Source organism: Falco punctatus (genome assembly GCF_963210335.1).
Source record: "Falco punctatus genome assembly, contig: scaffold_40, whole genome shotgun sequence".
Taxonomy (NCBI): domain Eukaryota; kingdom Metazoa; phylum Chordata; class Aves; order Falconiformes; family Falconidae; genus Falco; species Falco punctatus.
The window spans coordinates 769,666-785,678 of NW_027660300.1; the positions used below are offsets into that span (position 1 = coordinate 769,666).

The window sequence follows — 16,013 nt, forward strand, 5'->3', positions numbered from 1 at the left end:
TCACCCTCAGGGTGCTTCCCCAGCAGGCAGCCTTCCAGCCACTCTGGCCCAAGCCTGTAGCGTTGTGTGGGGCTGTTGTGACCCAAGTACAGAACTGGCACTTCTCCTGGTTGAACCTCATACAACTGGACTCATCCAAATGATCCAACCTGTGCAGATGCCTCCGCAGAGCTTTACTACCCTCATGGAGATCAGCACTGCCACCCAACTTGATGTTGTATGCAAACTCACTGTGGGTGCACTCAATCCCCTTGTCTGGGTCACTGGCGAAGTTCTGAAACAGGACTGGCCCCAGCACTGAGCCCTGGGGAACGCCACTCCTCATGGGCCATCGTCACCTGGATGTCACTGCATTTACTACCCCTCTTGGGGCTTGGCTGTCCAGCCAGCTCTAACCCAGCACGGAGAACACCCACCGAAGCCATGAGCAGCCAGTTTCTCCAGGAGAATGCAGTGGGAGGTGGACCCAAAAGGCTTTCCTAAGGTCCAGGTAGACAGCATGCACAGCCTTTCCCTCATCCACTGGGCAGGTCACCTTGTCCCAGCAGGAGATCAGGTTCATCAGGCAAGACCTGCCTTTCATAAACCCATGCAGGCTGGTCCTGACCTCCTGGTTTTCCTGCGGCTCCTGTGCGATGGCGCTCAGGATGATCAGCTCCACAACCTTCCCTGGCACTAAGATCAGGTTGACAGGCCTGTAGTTATCCCGATCCTCCCTCCTACCCTTCCTGTAGGTGGGCACCACTTGACTAACATTCAGCCGTCTTGGGCCTCCCCAGTTAGCCAGCACTGTTGAAAGTCATCGCTGTGCTGAGGCAATAGAGAAACAGACCAATGATTTTCAAAGTGTCCCTGCATCACGGGATGTCCATGGTCAAGGACACAATCAAAAGCACCTTGTCCTTTCTGGGTATGAGGTTCACCGGAACCACATGTCCTCTGGGGCTGCAGAGGCATCACTGGCAGCAATGCCTTCTCCTGCAGCACTGCACAGTCCAGCCCTGCATGTCTCTGGTCCCAGGGACAGCATGGATTGCTCTCCTTAGGGACATCTCATTTCACCTTCACAGTGACCTCTGCCCACCACCCCAGCATGCGCTGCAGCAAAATATCTTGCTGGCGTGTGACCTTGGACACTTGGTACCCATTGTTATTTTTGTTGTTACATGTCTGCGCTTGGCCCAGGTGACACAGGTGTGGTTAAGGGTAACTCTGCTCTGAAATAACCTAAATCAGGGAGAGGAAGGGGAAAAGTCTTATTTAAGCAGCGTGAGGAAGCCTTAGGATCAATAACCTCACATCTTCTTAGGGAATTTAGAGATCCTGTGTGTTTACATGGCAGGGGTTTGGGAGTGGTTTGGAGGTGTTTGTAGGGCTGGCAGAGGTGAGAAGAGACCAAGAGCTGACTCCATGGCCATAACAGCCACTTTCATTTGACTCCAAAAGGGACCAGCCCCTGCCCAAACCTGAGCCAACAGGCAATTCTAGTGGCACCTCTGTGATACCCTATGGCAGAAAGGACCAAACACAACGGGAGAGGAGTGAGAATTATGTGAGAGAACAACCCTATAGACATCAAGGTGAGTGAAGAAGGAGGGGAGCAGCGAGACAGAGGCTTGGTGGGATCCTGCAAGCCAGTGGTCAAGTAACCACCCACCGACAGTCACAGGGCAGCACAGTGACAATGCTCCCTTAGGTGTCTGCAGGCACTTTGCATCGGCATTCTAGCACAGCTGCCAGATGGGCCAGCAGCTGTGATGCTCCCCTGGATCTGAAACCCTGCATCATTCGTGTCCACCTTGGTTCTAGGAGCAAAGAAACGGTGGAGTCTCATCTCCCAGGGGGAGTGAGGCAGGAGAGCAGCAGAGTGCAGGCCCCAGGTCACACACTGGCAGGCTGTGGCCTGTGCAGAAGGAGGGAACGCTCCTTCGGGTGCCCTGGAATTGCCCCACAAGCATAAACTCCGTTTTCAGTGTTGGACCTGTTGGAGGCTGCTGTCCTTGCCGAGCAGCTGTGCTGAGCTCTGCCACCTGCCCTGGCACTTGGTTCCCTCAGTGTCACAGCTCTGTCTGCAACAGGACGGGCTCCAGCTGCCTCTGCGTGGGCCCCTGGCTGAGGGCACTGCTGCACATCTGGGCTGAAGCCCCCCAGCTGTGGCACCAGCCCAGCTCTGCCTGGCCATAAGGCAACCTGGTACCAAGTGTCCCCGAGCCCGTGGGTGCAAAGGCTTTGCTTCAGAGCAGAGACGTGGCCTGGGCAAAGGAGAGCTGAGTCTTGAGCCCTCGGACTGTGCAATGAAGTGCTGAAATGGGCTCTGCAGGGCTTACTGAAGCACTGAGGACATCCTCCCTGCCCTGCCTGCAGAACCACCAGACACACACGTACACACACGCTCCTTTAGGAGTGCTTGGATCCTTTGCTGCAGTCTTCCTTCTGTGCTGGCTACTGAAGGGTTAACAAAAGTTGATACTCAAGCAGAAAACTTTTTCTAGTAAGGGAATTGCCAGAGCTGGAAATAAGTGTGTCCCCCCAGGTGAGGCAAGGCCCATGAGGGATTGCCTCATGCTGCTGCCCAGCAGGTTCCCCTGCAGCCCCAGGGACAGCTGGAGGGAGCCCAGAGGGGCAGAGGAGGGAGGCAGGGAGAGCTCAAAAGCAGACCTTGGTGGGAGGCTGCTGAGAGCTCCCTGCTGGAGAAATCTGCAGAGCCCTTGAGCCGGTAAGTGTGCGGCTGCAGGGCAATGCCTCTGCAGTTGCTAGCCGGGTCTGCAGCAGCTGGGGCCCCCCCAGCCTGTGGGACCGTGTGGGAGCCTTTTGCTGTGGAGGAGGCCAGTGTGCTGCAGAGCAGGGCTTCCCTGCTGCAGCGTGGGAGGGCCAGGGCATGTGGGCTGCCTTGTGCCAGGGCCGGCTGCAGGGCTGTGAAGGTGGCTGTGCAGGCAGGGGTGCCCAGGGCTGTCCTTGCCAGCAGGGTCCCTGCAGCCCAGGGGGCTGTGTGCTGGGGCAGGGGCTCTGCCGCCTGCCAGGGGCAGCTCTCAGCCTGCCGGGGGGCTCCCCACAGCTCTGGGGGCGTATGGACTGAGCCCCGAGAGGGAAGGATCTCTCTGCTGTTGAGAGTGTGCTGCATGGCTGAGCGCTGCTTACAAGGATAGGTTACCCTCAGAATGTGTCTGGATGAGACTTCTCGTATCGAAGGTCAGCGCAGGGATTGCTATGATAAATCCAGGGCTCTCCTCAATCTGTGTTTTCAGCTTTCTGTTGTTGGGGGCAGGAGAGGGAAGGCAGAAATGTTAATGGAGATCTGGAGTTTGAAGATGTCCCTGAGACTGCCAGCTGTAACTGTGAGTGATGAGGAGGTCTGCCAGGAGCCTCCTGAAGTGCCCTCAGCCACTCCTCCGCCTATGAACAGCAGCAGCAGCACCTTTGCTGGAGCCATCAGGGTCGTTCTGAGCTGCCCTTTTCCCCCTGCAGACAGGACCCTGCGCCCAGCCAGTGCCCTGCAGAGAGGCACGTTTGTGCGGGGCCAGTGCACAGAGGCAGAGATGTGGTCTGTGAGCGCTGACAGGGAAAGACCTGGCACAGGGAGATACCTCCCACAAGGAAAATCTCCTGACATCCAGGATATTGCAAGGACTGATAGGAAACTTCAGACAGAATTGTTGTTGAAAGGAGAATCAGAAAGCTCTCTCTGACCATGTGCAGTGCAGACCCCTTTCTCTGAGGCATCCCCCTGGCTGCTCTCCCCCCAGCAAAGCCTCTGCCCTCAGGGCTGGGGGTCCCGAGGTGTGAGCCACCCCCTCTGCAGCCAGAGCTCCAGCAGAGCCACGGTGCAGCTCTGCAGCCACGTGCCCCGGTCCCTCTGCAGAGCACAGGGGCTGAGAGCAGCTGCCCGGCAATGTTGGTGTGTGGGAGGTGGCGAGCAGAGCTGGGCAAGGGCAACGCTGCCCTCAGTGCCTGGCACGCTCACCCTGGACACTCTTACCTAGACCGTCAGTGCAATTTTACTTCTTTCTCTGCCTTTTGGTGTTAGTTTTATTCTCTAGCTCTTGCTGTCAGGCTCTCTGGGGATGAGTGTTTCAGCTGCAGAGTCACACTCTGACCTTGGGGGTCCTCTCCTGCAGGTGTGTCCATGGGAACAGGTGTCCCAGCTTTCCGCTCAGCTGTGGGGCTGTGGGCAATGCCCTGTGTGGGGCTGGTTCTCCCTGAACCTGATGCTCTTGTTAGGGCACTTGGCTACCTCCTTGAAGTTCCCTTCCAAGCAGTGCGTTGCCCTCCAGAATGGAAACCTGTCCCCTCGCACCCATTAGTGATCTGAAAGCCCCACATAGAGGCGTAGAGTTTCTGTGATGGAGAAAACGCTGTTGGGGAGGATGAAATGAGCTGTGTATCCTTTGCTGTGGGTGGGATGCTGACTTCTGATGAAAGTCTACAACCTTTACTGGTCTGTGGTGGGTCAGTCTGTTCTCAGCAGTGCCTTGTGGTATTTCAGGGTAACATGGGAGTGTGGCCACCATTCATCTCAGGAAGGTGCAAGCCCACAGACACCGGGAACCAGCAGGACAGACCACCTCCCCTCACTGTGCACTCACCCACAGGCAATCCTCTTGCCTCACAGACCTCACTCTGTTCCACCTGAGGGCAGCAAAAATGCTCTGCTTTTCTGACATGCGAGAATACTGAACAGGAGAGATGGGGGGAGCTGTGAAAAAAACTAAAACTCCCTTAAAATGCCTTCACCCTTCCCGTTCCTTAGCACTGGCGCTGCAGACGCTGACCAGCCCTTCTGCATTGGCACTGGTTTCACAGGACAAAGTTAAACACCAGGACTGGTCCCTGCCCCCACCCACTGCTGCAGAGTGGGGCTGGCTGGTCAAGAGCCCGTGGGCAGATGCCCTGCTCTTCATCGCCCACACGGCCAGCACCAAGCAGGGCTGCAGCCACACAGCTGCAGGAAGGTCTCTGAGAAAATAGAGGGATGTCTGTGTGTGACGGGGGGGTGGTCTGTGGGAAATGGCTTTGATTTTGCTTGCAGAAGTCTCCCCTAAATTATCACTGTTATTTTCTCCTGTGACAGGATCATATGCCCAGAGGCAGCAGATGTCCAACAGCAGCTCCATCACCCAGTTCCTCCTCCTGGCATTGGCAGACACGCGGGAGCTGCAGCTCTTGCACTTCTGGCTCTCCCTGGGCATCTACCTGGCTGCCCTCATGGCCAACGGACTCATCATCACCACCGTAGTGTGCGACCAGCACCTGCACACCCCCATGTACTTCTTCCTCCTCAACCTCTCCCTCCTCGACCTGGGCTCCATCTCCACCACTCTCCCCAAAGCCATGGCCAACTCCCTCTGGGACACCAGGGACATCTCCTACTCAGGATGTGCTGCACAGCTCTACCTGATTGTCTTTTTCCTTTCAGCAGAGTATTTTCTCCTCACCGTCATGGCCTATGACCGCTTTGTGGCCATCTGCCAGCCCCTGCGCTACGGGACCCTGCTGGGCAGCAGACCTTGTGTCCACATGGCAGCAGCTGCCTGGGCCAGTGGGTTTCTCAATGCTGCGCTGCACACGGCCAATACACTGTCACTGCCGCTCTGCCAAGGCAATGCCCTGGGACAGGTCTTCTGTGAAATCCCACAGATCCTCAAGCTCTCCTGCTCACACACCTACCTCAGGGAAGTGGGGCTACTTGTCATTAGTTCCTGTTTAGCCTGTGGATGTTTTGTTTTCATTGTGCTGTCCTACGTGCAGATCTTCAGGGCTGTGCTGAGGATCCCCTCTGAGCAGGGACGGCACAAAGCCTTTTCCACGTGCCTCCCTCACCTGGCCGTGGTCTCCCTCTTTCTCAGCACTGCCACGTTTTCCCACCTGAAGCCCCCCTCCATCTCCTCCCCATTGCTGGACCTGGTGGTGGCAGTTCTGTACTCGGTGGTGCCTCCAGCAGTGAACCCCGTCATCTACAGCATGAGGAACCAGGAGCTCAAGGGTGCAATGTGCAAACTGATAACTGTATCTTCTTCTGAAGGAATAAAATTTTGAATAACATTTATAATGTAATTTATCAAAGACCCAGAGTGTCTTCTGAATTTGTTCTAGTTTCTTAGGGTATTTCATTTCTGATAAATTTGTCGTCCCCATTCTAATTCCCTCTGTGATTTTCTTTTCTGAAGGTGCCCTGCTCTCTCCTCATCTAACAAATCCAAAGGGCCATTAAACCACTATGTTTTTCCTGGGATTCTTCCTTCCAAGGTCTTTCTGGAGCTGCAGGGACAGTTCCTGTATCCACAGACAGAGGGGAAAAAATTCCTGGCATGGCAGCAGTACCAGGGAACACCAGCCCTTGGCTCTCCAGTGCTGTCCTCCTTCCACTTCCACACTCTCCTTCTGACCCCCTGCCTTGGTGTAAGGCCTGAGTGCTCTGGCAGCTTGGTCACCGCCATGCTGCGTGGCAGTCCTGTGAGCGCAGGCAGGGGCAGGCAACGGGCACTCTGTGACGGTTCTGGCCTCCATCAAATGTTATGCGTTTGTGGAGACCACCTGAATGCAGCACTGCAACGTGCTTCCTTGAACCGAGGTCCCCGTGCCCATTGCTCATGACGAGGGCCATCTCCGCGAGGTGCCGAGCAGGGCGCGACACCCCCGGGCTGAGGTGCTGCCAGCCTCTGGCAGGGGCAGCAGGAGGCCAGGCAGTCACTGTGCCCGCTGCAGTGCTCTGCCTCCGCACGTGCCAGGGACGGGCTCGTGCCTCTGAGCACCCCTGTGTGCGTGAGGCTGGGGTTCAACCACGCCAGCAGTGCATGAGGCCAGCTGAGGTGGGGACACCTCCCAGGGCACCGCCGTTCCTGTGTGTGACTGCAGGAACAAAGGCCACTGTCCCAGGAGGATTCATCTCACCCGCCGTGGGCAGGCTCATTGCAAGTGCCTCTGTCTGGTCACGGCACCCTTTCTGGATGGTGCCCTCAAATGTGTCCGAGCAATCAGGGAGGTTCTGGGGTCCTGGCAAAAGGCAGACATCCAGCCTTTGTTCAGAAAAAGCAAGAAGGACAATTGGGAGAAATACAGGCTGGTCATCCTCACCGTAGTGTCTGGGGAAATGATGGTGGAAATACTCCTGCAGCCAGTTCCAGGTAGTTGTGGGACATCAAAGGGACTGCTGCACCCCTACGTATTGAGGCAAGAAGGGGATGGTTTGTGCCTGCACCTTTGCAAGGGATTTGACTTTTTCTCCTGCACTTTCTGTAGAGGCAGATGGGTGACTTCTGGAGTGAAGAAATGGAGGACACTGTGGGTGGGAAGTTGGCTGGTGGCTTGTAGCTATGTCTCGAGCTAGCTCAACGGCGTCAGGGAGCGAAACCCGACCTTGGGAGAGAGACACAGTTATGCTTGTTGGAAGGAAGCCATGGGAGCAAGAGGAGAACCTTGAAGACAGGGAGTGGTCTGCAGAGCTTGTGGCCTTGTAGATCAAGGGAGTTTCTGAGCTGCTGTGTCTGTAATAAAAAAAGAGCCCAGAGTGGAAAATTGCTGAGCACAGTTACAGGCTGACACGTCAGCCCCCTGCAAAGGTATAAAAGGCTTGCTTGATTTTAATAAAGTGTCTTTGAGGTGTCTTCAAGTGTCTTCGTGCCTTCAATCCGCTCCTAGAGTCGGTGCATCATACGCCACAGGGCCTCAAGACCAAATGTCACCAATGGTCAAGTCCTCCTGGTGGCCACTGACTAGTGACATCTTCCAGTGCAAGCAGTTGGGCCAACTGTGTTGAATGTCTTGATTGTCTCCCAGTACAATCTGACAAAGTGGCTTTTCAGACCCTTCTGTGGATGATGCCAAAGTGGGCAGAGCCCTTGAGAGATGCCATCCAGTTCACCCTGCCTTGATCAGGACAGCTGGACAAGGGCCTTTACAGGGGCCTCTCCCAACCTGAGATATTCTAGGACTCATTGACTCACTTCCCTGGAGAGCTCGGTTGGGATGGGATAGCAGGGGGAAGAAGGGAAAACAGAGGCGCAGAAGCAGAGACAAAACAGTGTCCAGTAGAAACAGAGCAGTTCCCCTGAGGAATGTTCTTCCACCCAAACGGTAGGTAGGAAATCCATGAGATAAACTGGCTGAGAGAAGCTTCCCTTTATCTGCTGGGGTGCTGGGCCACGGGGAGGGTGACGGCTGAGGACGGTATCTCGTGGTCAGTTGTGCCTCAGGGACTCACATTCCAGCAGGAAGCCAATGGCTGTGACGGGGGCAGTGAGGCCAGTTCTGCCTGCGGAGGGGACAGCCCAACAGCAGCAATGTGCCTGGGAAAGGGGCGGTGAGGTCACCTCTGCCTGAAACAGCGCGTAGGGCAGCCCCTGACTCACGGCTGGGACACGTGCTGTTAAGCTCCATCTGCCCGTGTCTCGGGCAGGCCAGCAGAAGGCCCCTGGGTGGCACATGGGCTGTGAGATCCCCTCTGCCTAAGGACCTGGGCTCACTCCACCGAGGGGCTTCTTTCTTGCTTGTCACGTCGCTGCTGCCTGAGAACATGGCAGCACAGCAGCAGGCACACCGCTTGCTCGTGTCTATGCGAGAAGCTGAAAGGCTCGCAGCCTTGGAAGAGCGCGGTGAGGCCGTGGCATGGTCAGGGGAAAGGCCACCAGGAGGGTGACGGGTCGGGATGCCCGCCTGAAGGGTGGTTTCCCCGGTGGTGGAGCTTTCCTTGGAGGTAGGGAAGAGCAGGAGGGAGAAGCACTGCCAGCCAGTGCAGCTGGGAAAGTGGAGACTGGAGGTCAGGAGGAGGAAATGTCACTCAAGGGCTTGTGCTGTGGTGGGAGACGTCGTCCAGAAGGAGTGTGAGATCAGTGCATGTGTGTGTGTTTGCAGGAACAGCGTGTGAGGGTGGGCAGACATGAGTGCATGTGTGGCAAGGGCAGGGTGAGAGCAAGGTGGGGAAGCCAGATGGGTGCCTGCAGCCTGCCGTGGAAAAGCAGCAGCCGTGGGACAGCGTAGGACAGCGTGAGATGGAAGGCAAAGGGCACCGGCAAGGCTGGAAGTCACCAAGAGAACCCAAGGGTTGTCCCCTTGCGTACGGCCATTGTTTCTGCCACCAAGGCCCATGAGAAGACGAGTTGTCCTCTGGCCCTGGGGCCTCATGGCCTCCTTGTGACCACTTGCACTGAATTCTTCTCCCTTGAGTGATACTGCCCAGTGAAAGTTCCCAGCATTGGCCACAGCCTGCCACCCTGAGGCCTGGCACCTGCACTCCGCTGCTCTCCTGCCTCACTGCCCCTGGGAGATGAGACTCCATCATTCCTTTGCTGCTGGAGCCAAGGTGGACAGGGCTGACACAGGGTTTCAGATGCAGCTGAGCATCACAGCTGTTGGCCCATCTGGCAGCAATGCTAAAATGCTGATGTAAAGAACCTACAGACACCTAAAGGAACATTGTCACTGTGCTGACCTGTGACCGTCACGGTCAGTGGGTTGACCGTTGGCTTCCATGAGCCCAGCAAGCCTCTCCCTCACTGCCCCCCCTCCTTCTTCACTCACTTGGTGTTTGTAGGGCTGTTCCTGTGCCTTGTTTCTCACGCCTTTCTCTTACAAATGCTGCACACTGTCTTATGGCCTTTCTTGCATTGGTTTGTCACAGAGAGAATTCGCAGCTAGAATTACTTATGAGCTCAGGGAGGTAGCAGGTCCATTTCAGAGCCAGCTGAATGTGGCTTTCTTGGCCATGGGGCCAACTCTTGACCTCTTCTCACCTTTGTCAGCCCTAAAAACCCCATGACCGCTCCCAAACCCTTGCCATGTAAACACACGGGGTCAGAAAAGTCCCCAGGAAGATGTGAGGTCATTGATCCTAAGGCTTCCTCAGGCTGGTTAAGTAAGAGTTTGGCCCCTTGCTCTCCCTGGTTTAGGTTCTTTATGGCAGAGAAGGGACGCGTTGGACCTCAGCTGTGGCACCAGGGCCAAGATCAAACATGTAACAAAAATAGCGGGTACCAAGTGCCCAAAGTCCAATGCATGCTAAATTTTGCTGCAGAGCATACTGGGGTGGTTGGCAGGTGGCACTGTAACGGTGAAATGCAATGTCCCTAAGGAGAGGAAACACAGCTGTCCTCAAGACCAGAGGGACAAAGGGCTGGGCTGTGCAGTGCTGGCAGGAGAGGACATGTCTGTCTGTGTTGCCTCTGCAGCCCCAGAGGACATGTGGTGCAGGTGAACCTCATGTCCAGGGAGGACAAAGTGCTTTGGAAAGTGTCCTTGGCTACGGACATGCCGTGATCCAGGAACACTGTGAAAACCGTTGGTCTGTTTCTCTAAATGCATTCCCCCAGGGGTGACTATCAAGACTCCTGGCTATACTGGGGAGGCACCAGAAGCCTAGGGGTTAGTCAAAGTGGTGCCCACCTACAAGAAACGTAGAAAAGAGGTTCCTAGGACTGTCAACCTGATCTTAGTGCCAGGAAGGTTGTGGAGCTGATCATCCTGAACAACAGCCAACAGCAAGCATAGGACAACCAGGAGGTCAGGACGAGCTAACACAGATCTATGAAAGGCAGGTCCTGCTTGATGAATCTGATCTCATTTTGTGACAAGGTGGCCTGCCTAGCGGATGAGGGAAAGCCTGGGGGTGTTCTCTACCTGGACCTTAAAAAAGCCTTTTGGCTCCACCTCCCACTGCATTCTCCTGGAGAACCTGGCTGCTCATGGCTTCGGTGGGTGTTCTCCACGCTGGCTTAAAGCTGGCTGGACAGCCAAGCCCCAAGAGGGGTAGTAAATGGAGTGACACCCACGTGACGACCCATAATTACTGGTGATCCATGGGCTCAGTGTTGAGGCCAGTCCTGCTTCAGAACTTTATCAATGGTCTGGATTGAGTGCACCCTCAGTGAGTTTGCATACAACATCAAGTGGGGTGGAAGTGCTGATCTCCTTGAGGGCAGGAAGGCTCTGCAGAGGGGTCTGCACAGGTTGGATCATTTGGATGAGTCCAGTTGTATGAAGTTCATCCAGGAGAAGTGCCAGTTCTGCACATGGCTCACCACACCCCCACATAACTCTACAGGCTTGGGCCAGAGTGGCTGGAAGGCTGCCTGCTGGGGAGGTACCCTGAGGGTGAGGATTGACAGGTGGTTGAGCATGAGCCAGCAGTTGTGTGCAGATGACCAAGAAGGCCAATAGCATCGTGTCTGGTATCAGAAACAGTGTGGCCAGCAGCACCAGGGCAGTGATGGACCCCCTGTACTCGGCACTGCTGAGGCCACACCTCAAACCAAGTGTTTGTGGTTTGGGCCATTCAGTTCAAGAGAAACGTTGAGGTCCTGGAGTGTATCCAGAGAAGGGCAACAAGGCTGGTGAAGGGTCTGGAGCCTTGCTTGGATGAAGAGGGTCTGAGAGGACTTGGCTTGTTCAGTCTAGAGCAGGCGAGGCTTCAGGGAGACCTTACTGCTCTCTAGAAGTACCTGAAAGGAGGTTGTAGATGAGTGGGGGGAGGTCTCTTCTGCCAGATAACAAGTGACAGGACAAGAGGCAACAGCCCCAAGTTACACCAGGAGAGGTTCAGATTGCATATGAGGAAAAACGTCTTCACTGCAAGGGTGGTCAAGCATTGGAACAGGCTGCCCAGGGAGCTGGGGGAATCTCCAGCCCTGGAGGTGTTTCAGAAATACACAGTTGCGGTGCTTAGGGACATGGTTCAGTGATGACTTACTGATACTCAGGTTACGGTTGGATGTGATGATCTTTAAGGTCCTTTCCAACCTCAATGATTCTGTTTCTGTGCTTCTATGGTCTTGGAAGCCTACCTAGACCACTTGCTGAGCAGGCTGCTCTAGCTGACCCTGCCTCAGCTGCGCAGTTAAAGGTCAGTCCAACCAAAAAACAAACCATAGAGATATAAGAGCATCTATAGAATGTGTCAACACAAATAGAGGAGCTCATCTGAAGAATGTTTCTCCACTCAAATGGATTGCGGGAAAGGTATTTGATAAATCTGAGAAAAACAAACTTGTTTTTCGGTGGTCACATCCCTGGAGAAAAGGAGGGTGATGGAGGGGTTTGGTATTAGGAGGGCACCTGGGTCTCAGGAACTCCTCATGCAGGAGGACATGCCTGGCTGTGAGGGGCCTGTGAGGTCAGTTCTGCCTCTGGAGATGACGGGCCAGCATCAGGAACGTGGCTGGGACAGTCCCTCTGCCAAGGGACCCCACAGGCCCCATCCAGGAGAAGGGCTGGGATAGGGCTTGTCATGTCCATTTTGCCTGTGGACATGACAGGACAGCAGCAGCACAGGGCTTGGTCATGTCTCTGGAAAAAGCTGAAAGGCCAGCAGCAGCCATGTGGTTTGGAAGACCATGTGGAGGTGACTTCACTTTTTTGAGGGGAAAGACCACAAAAAAACCCCGAACAGGTTGGGTTCCCTGCTTGAAGCGTAGTTTCTGAGATGGTAAAGCTTTGCTGGGCAGTGGGAAAAATCTCAAGAGAGGAAAAAATGTGACAAAGGCAAGCTCTGATGGTGGAGAGTGACTATGGGGAGGAAGAACTGTCACTCCAGGGGTCCTGCTGCGGTGCAAGAGCTCAGCCAGAGGGAGCCTGGATCAGCCAGCCCATGGCAATGTTGGGGTGAGAGCAAGGCAGGGCAGCGAGATGGTGCCTACAGCCTGCAGGGAAACAGGGGCAGGGGCCCAGCTGCCGCGATGAGAGACGGGACGCTGCTTGATGCAAGCAAATGTCGATTTATTGTATACAATCACAAGTTTATATATGTTATCAGAGGCCGCGCGCTTTAAACAGATTGGTTCTTTAAACTACACATTACATACTAGGCAATCCCTCATTGGTTAACTACAAACAAAGAACACTTTAAGTAAGTTTCAACAGTCATCAGTCAGCACAAAGTTGTTACTTCTCTTTTGGGCCATCTGTTCCTCATTCGCTTATCTTTACTCAGCCTGACTCCTCCTGTCAGTTGTTACCTATTCACATGCCTTGTCCTCCCGAGGTTTGTAGCCATCCTGCCAAGGTTTTATGGCAGGCCTCGCAAGGTTGATGGCCCACAAGCTTCAGCACATCCCCGCTTATCAGCTGGACCGTACTTGGAGACTTGCCTCTCAGGCCCTGTCCCACATCTCCCCCTTCCTGTTGCACAAAAAGAACTTTCTTCATAGATTGTGTTATCCATCTTTGTAGACACTGCAACAAACAGGGAAAAAGAGTAACAAGAAGACACAAACGGCTAAGGCATAAACAATCGTCTTCACTAAACTTCTTAAGCATCCCGACAGTCCCCATCCTCCAAAAAGTTTATCCAACCAATCCCAGCTGTTGTCTTGTGAAAGTTTAAAGACTCCAGCTTTAAGTTGTTGAAATGCTGGCATGAACCGATTCCGAGTGGTCAGAGAGATTCATGCAGCACATGCCATCAAAATCCTCACAGCCGTGTCCTTGCGCTAAAAGCAAAAAATCGATAGTGGCCCTATTTTGCAATGAAGCATGGCGAACCCTGTCTACATCTAATAAAAGACCAGACAATACATTGCTAGTAGCATTCCCTTGTTGAGCAAGCCAGCAGCCAAGCTTATCTAAAGTTGCTAATGCTTTTCCAGCGGCCGCTCCAGGTATAAAAAGGGAGGCAGCAAAGCGTTGACTACAAGACCAAAACTCCACGTGGTCTTCACAATCGGGTGCATATGCATGAATGCTACACTTTGCCCTATGAGAGAGACGGTGCTGTAAAATCAGAGATGTATTAGGAGTCAGGACAGAAAGGCGGCCGAGGCTACGTGGACCTCCTATTATGAGAAGGGATGATGGGCCACGCTCTGTCCCCACAAATAAAAAATACTCCCGATGGTAATGACAAGGGGGCATTGCTAGACTTGGACAAGTTTGTTGCCGTGTAATTACACCAAACACTAGCATTCTTAAAAACGGGATGGGCAGGAGAGACATGCCATGCTTTGGAGTGATTTTTCCCTGTATAGTTCAACTTCACACAAATACCCATTTTCACTGATCCAAGAAGCTCAATCTCTTGTGGTTCTAGGGTAGCCTGTGGGAGACAGGGGACCCATATGTCCCAATTCTCTGTCAGATTTTGTGACCGATTTGGAAAAATTGCTTTTAAATTTGTAGGTACCGGCCACTCATCTAGCGGTAGGCCCACGAGGCATGTGGAAAAGGGGTTATTAGGTGAAGCAGTGGCAAGACACCAAGTGTCTTGTCTGGTCACATTTGCCAATGTAACCCATACATTAACCTTAGGAAGTGCAGGAAGAAATGGGTAGCCTTGTACAATCCCTACTGTCACCATGAAGATAAGCACTATTTCAAAAATTGTTTCTGGCCTGCCCTTAGCTTCCATGCAAATCGTTTTTCACATTTTTCTTTAGTCTGCTCCCAGTCCTGTTTAAGAAGAGTCCAAACAGCAGGCACCAGGTTAGTCTTACTGCACTCAAAACCACAGACCAGGACTCTTTCTGCTTGTTTATATACAGATAGGGTCCAGTCCCGGGAATATTCCCAATATCTTTGTTCTTCTGCTGACTCGTGACCTGAAGTAAGCAGAATTTTAACAGCATTAATTCCATTAACAAGACAGCCTTCACACCATCGTTTGGCTAATACTACTCTACACCACCATTCCTTTTTACAGTTAGAGCACACACATAAGACCCAAGGCTTACGGTGCCCGCATACAGTACATGAAATTCCCGTGACTGATACTTCTCTACGTTGATTCATTTAGTCATTTTCCGTCCACAGCGTTCAGTTTATACTGCTTCAGCTATTCGTGATCCCAGAAGGTTCAGAAGCTTGTTGATCGAGGTGATGATCCAGGGGATGATCCGGAGGATGATCGGAGTCCTCACCCATTGATTGTGGTAGGGATTCACGGAAGGGTCGTATGTTCTTCGCCAGAATCCACCCGGGGCATTTTTCTGTGGAAACACAAGCATAACCTCTTCCCCATGTCACAAGAGGATATGGTCCCATAATCTTACCTGTTTCTGGATCACGGACCAGCACTGGAGGTTTAATTCATGCCTCAAGTGAAGCATTCGCATTAAAATGCCCAACTATCGGAGGATTATTATCTATTAGAGAACAATTCAAAAAATTGAAAACACACAGAGCTTTCTTTAGTCGTTCCTCAGGGGTTGCAGTCCCCATTCCCCCTTTTTGTTGTTGTAGTAAGCGTTTCAAAGACTGATGAGAGCGTTCAATCAAAGATTGGCCTGTAGGGGAATGAGGAGTACCGGTAATGTGAGTTATGCCCCATGAGTCAAGAAAGTCCTTTGTTGCAGCTGAGATATATGCGGGACTGTTGTCCGTTTTTATTTGGGAGGGTATGCCCAAGGTGGCAATAGCATGCATCAAATGCTTGCGGACATCACGAGCTTTCTCTCCTGTGTGACAAGAAGAAAAGAGAGCACCTGAAAAGGTGTCAATAGAGGAATGGGCATAGTTAATTTACCAAACTCTGGATAATGTGTAACGTCCATTTCCATAGTTGTAAGCTCTGTAGTCCTCTAGGATTAACCCCTCCTGCTATGGACCAAAAGAATGCCTTTGACAGTCAGGACAGACGGCGATGATATTGGACGCTTGTTGGGAGGTGAGCCCAAACTGCCATTTGAGACCTCCAGCATTCTGGTGAAAGAAAGAATGGCTTAGTTTAGCCTGTGCTAGGCGATCTGGTAGGACTCGTACTGGTAATGTGAGCATATCAGCTCGTCGATTCCCTTCTGCAATAAAGCCAGGTAAAGAGGTATGTGCCCTGACACGCATAACAAAATAGGGGTGAGGGCAAGAGTCTAAGAGAAAGACAAGCTCTTGTGATAAGGCAAACAGTTCAGAATGTGAGACATCACGTAGTACAGATGCTTCAGCTTGTTCTACAATCCCTGCAACATAAGCTGAATCCGTAACGAGATTAAGTGGTGTGGACCACCTTCGAAAAACTCGAACAACTGCAGCCAGTTCCATTATCTGAGGAGAACCAGAAACAGTTTCTATGTCCGAGCCCCATCATCCACGCTGGTCAT

General features: G+C 53.2%; 1 protein-coding gene and 1 long non-coding RNA gene across 2 annotated transcripts in view; one reads left to right on the top strand and one right to left on the bottom strand.

The window, feature by feature from the left end:
- LOC308057212 overlaps nt 1-16,013 on the bottom strand; it is a 173,124-nt gene that overhangs the window by 107,844 nt on the left and 49,267 nt on the right. The gene's annotated exons all lie outside the window — the stretch shown is intronic.
- LOC308057237 (olfactory receptor 14C36-like) lies at nt 5,088-6,033 on the top strand (the record flags this gene model as incomplete). The annotated part of the gene is made up of 1 exon (XM_080411357.1): nt 5,088-6,033. Exon 1 carries the CDS (start codon nt 5,092-5,094, stop codon nt 6,031-6,033), a length of 942 nt encoding a protein of 313 aa, XP_080267483.1. The 5' UTR covers nt 5,088-5,091.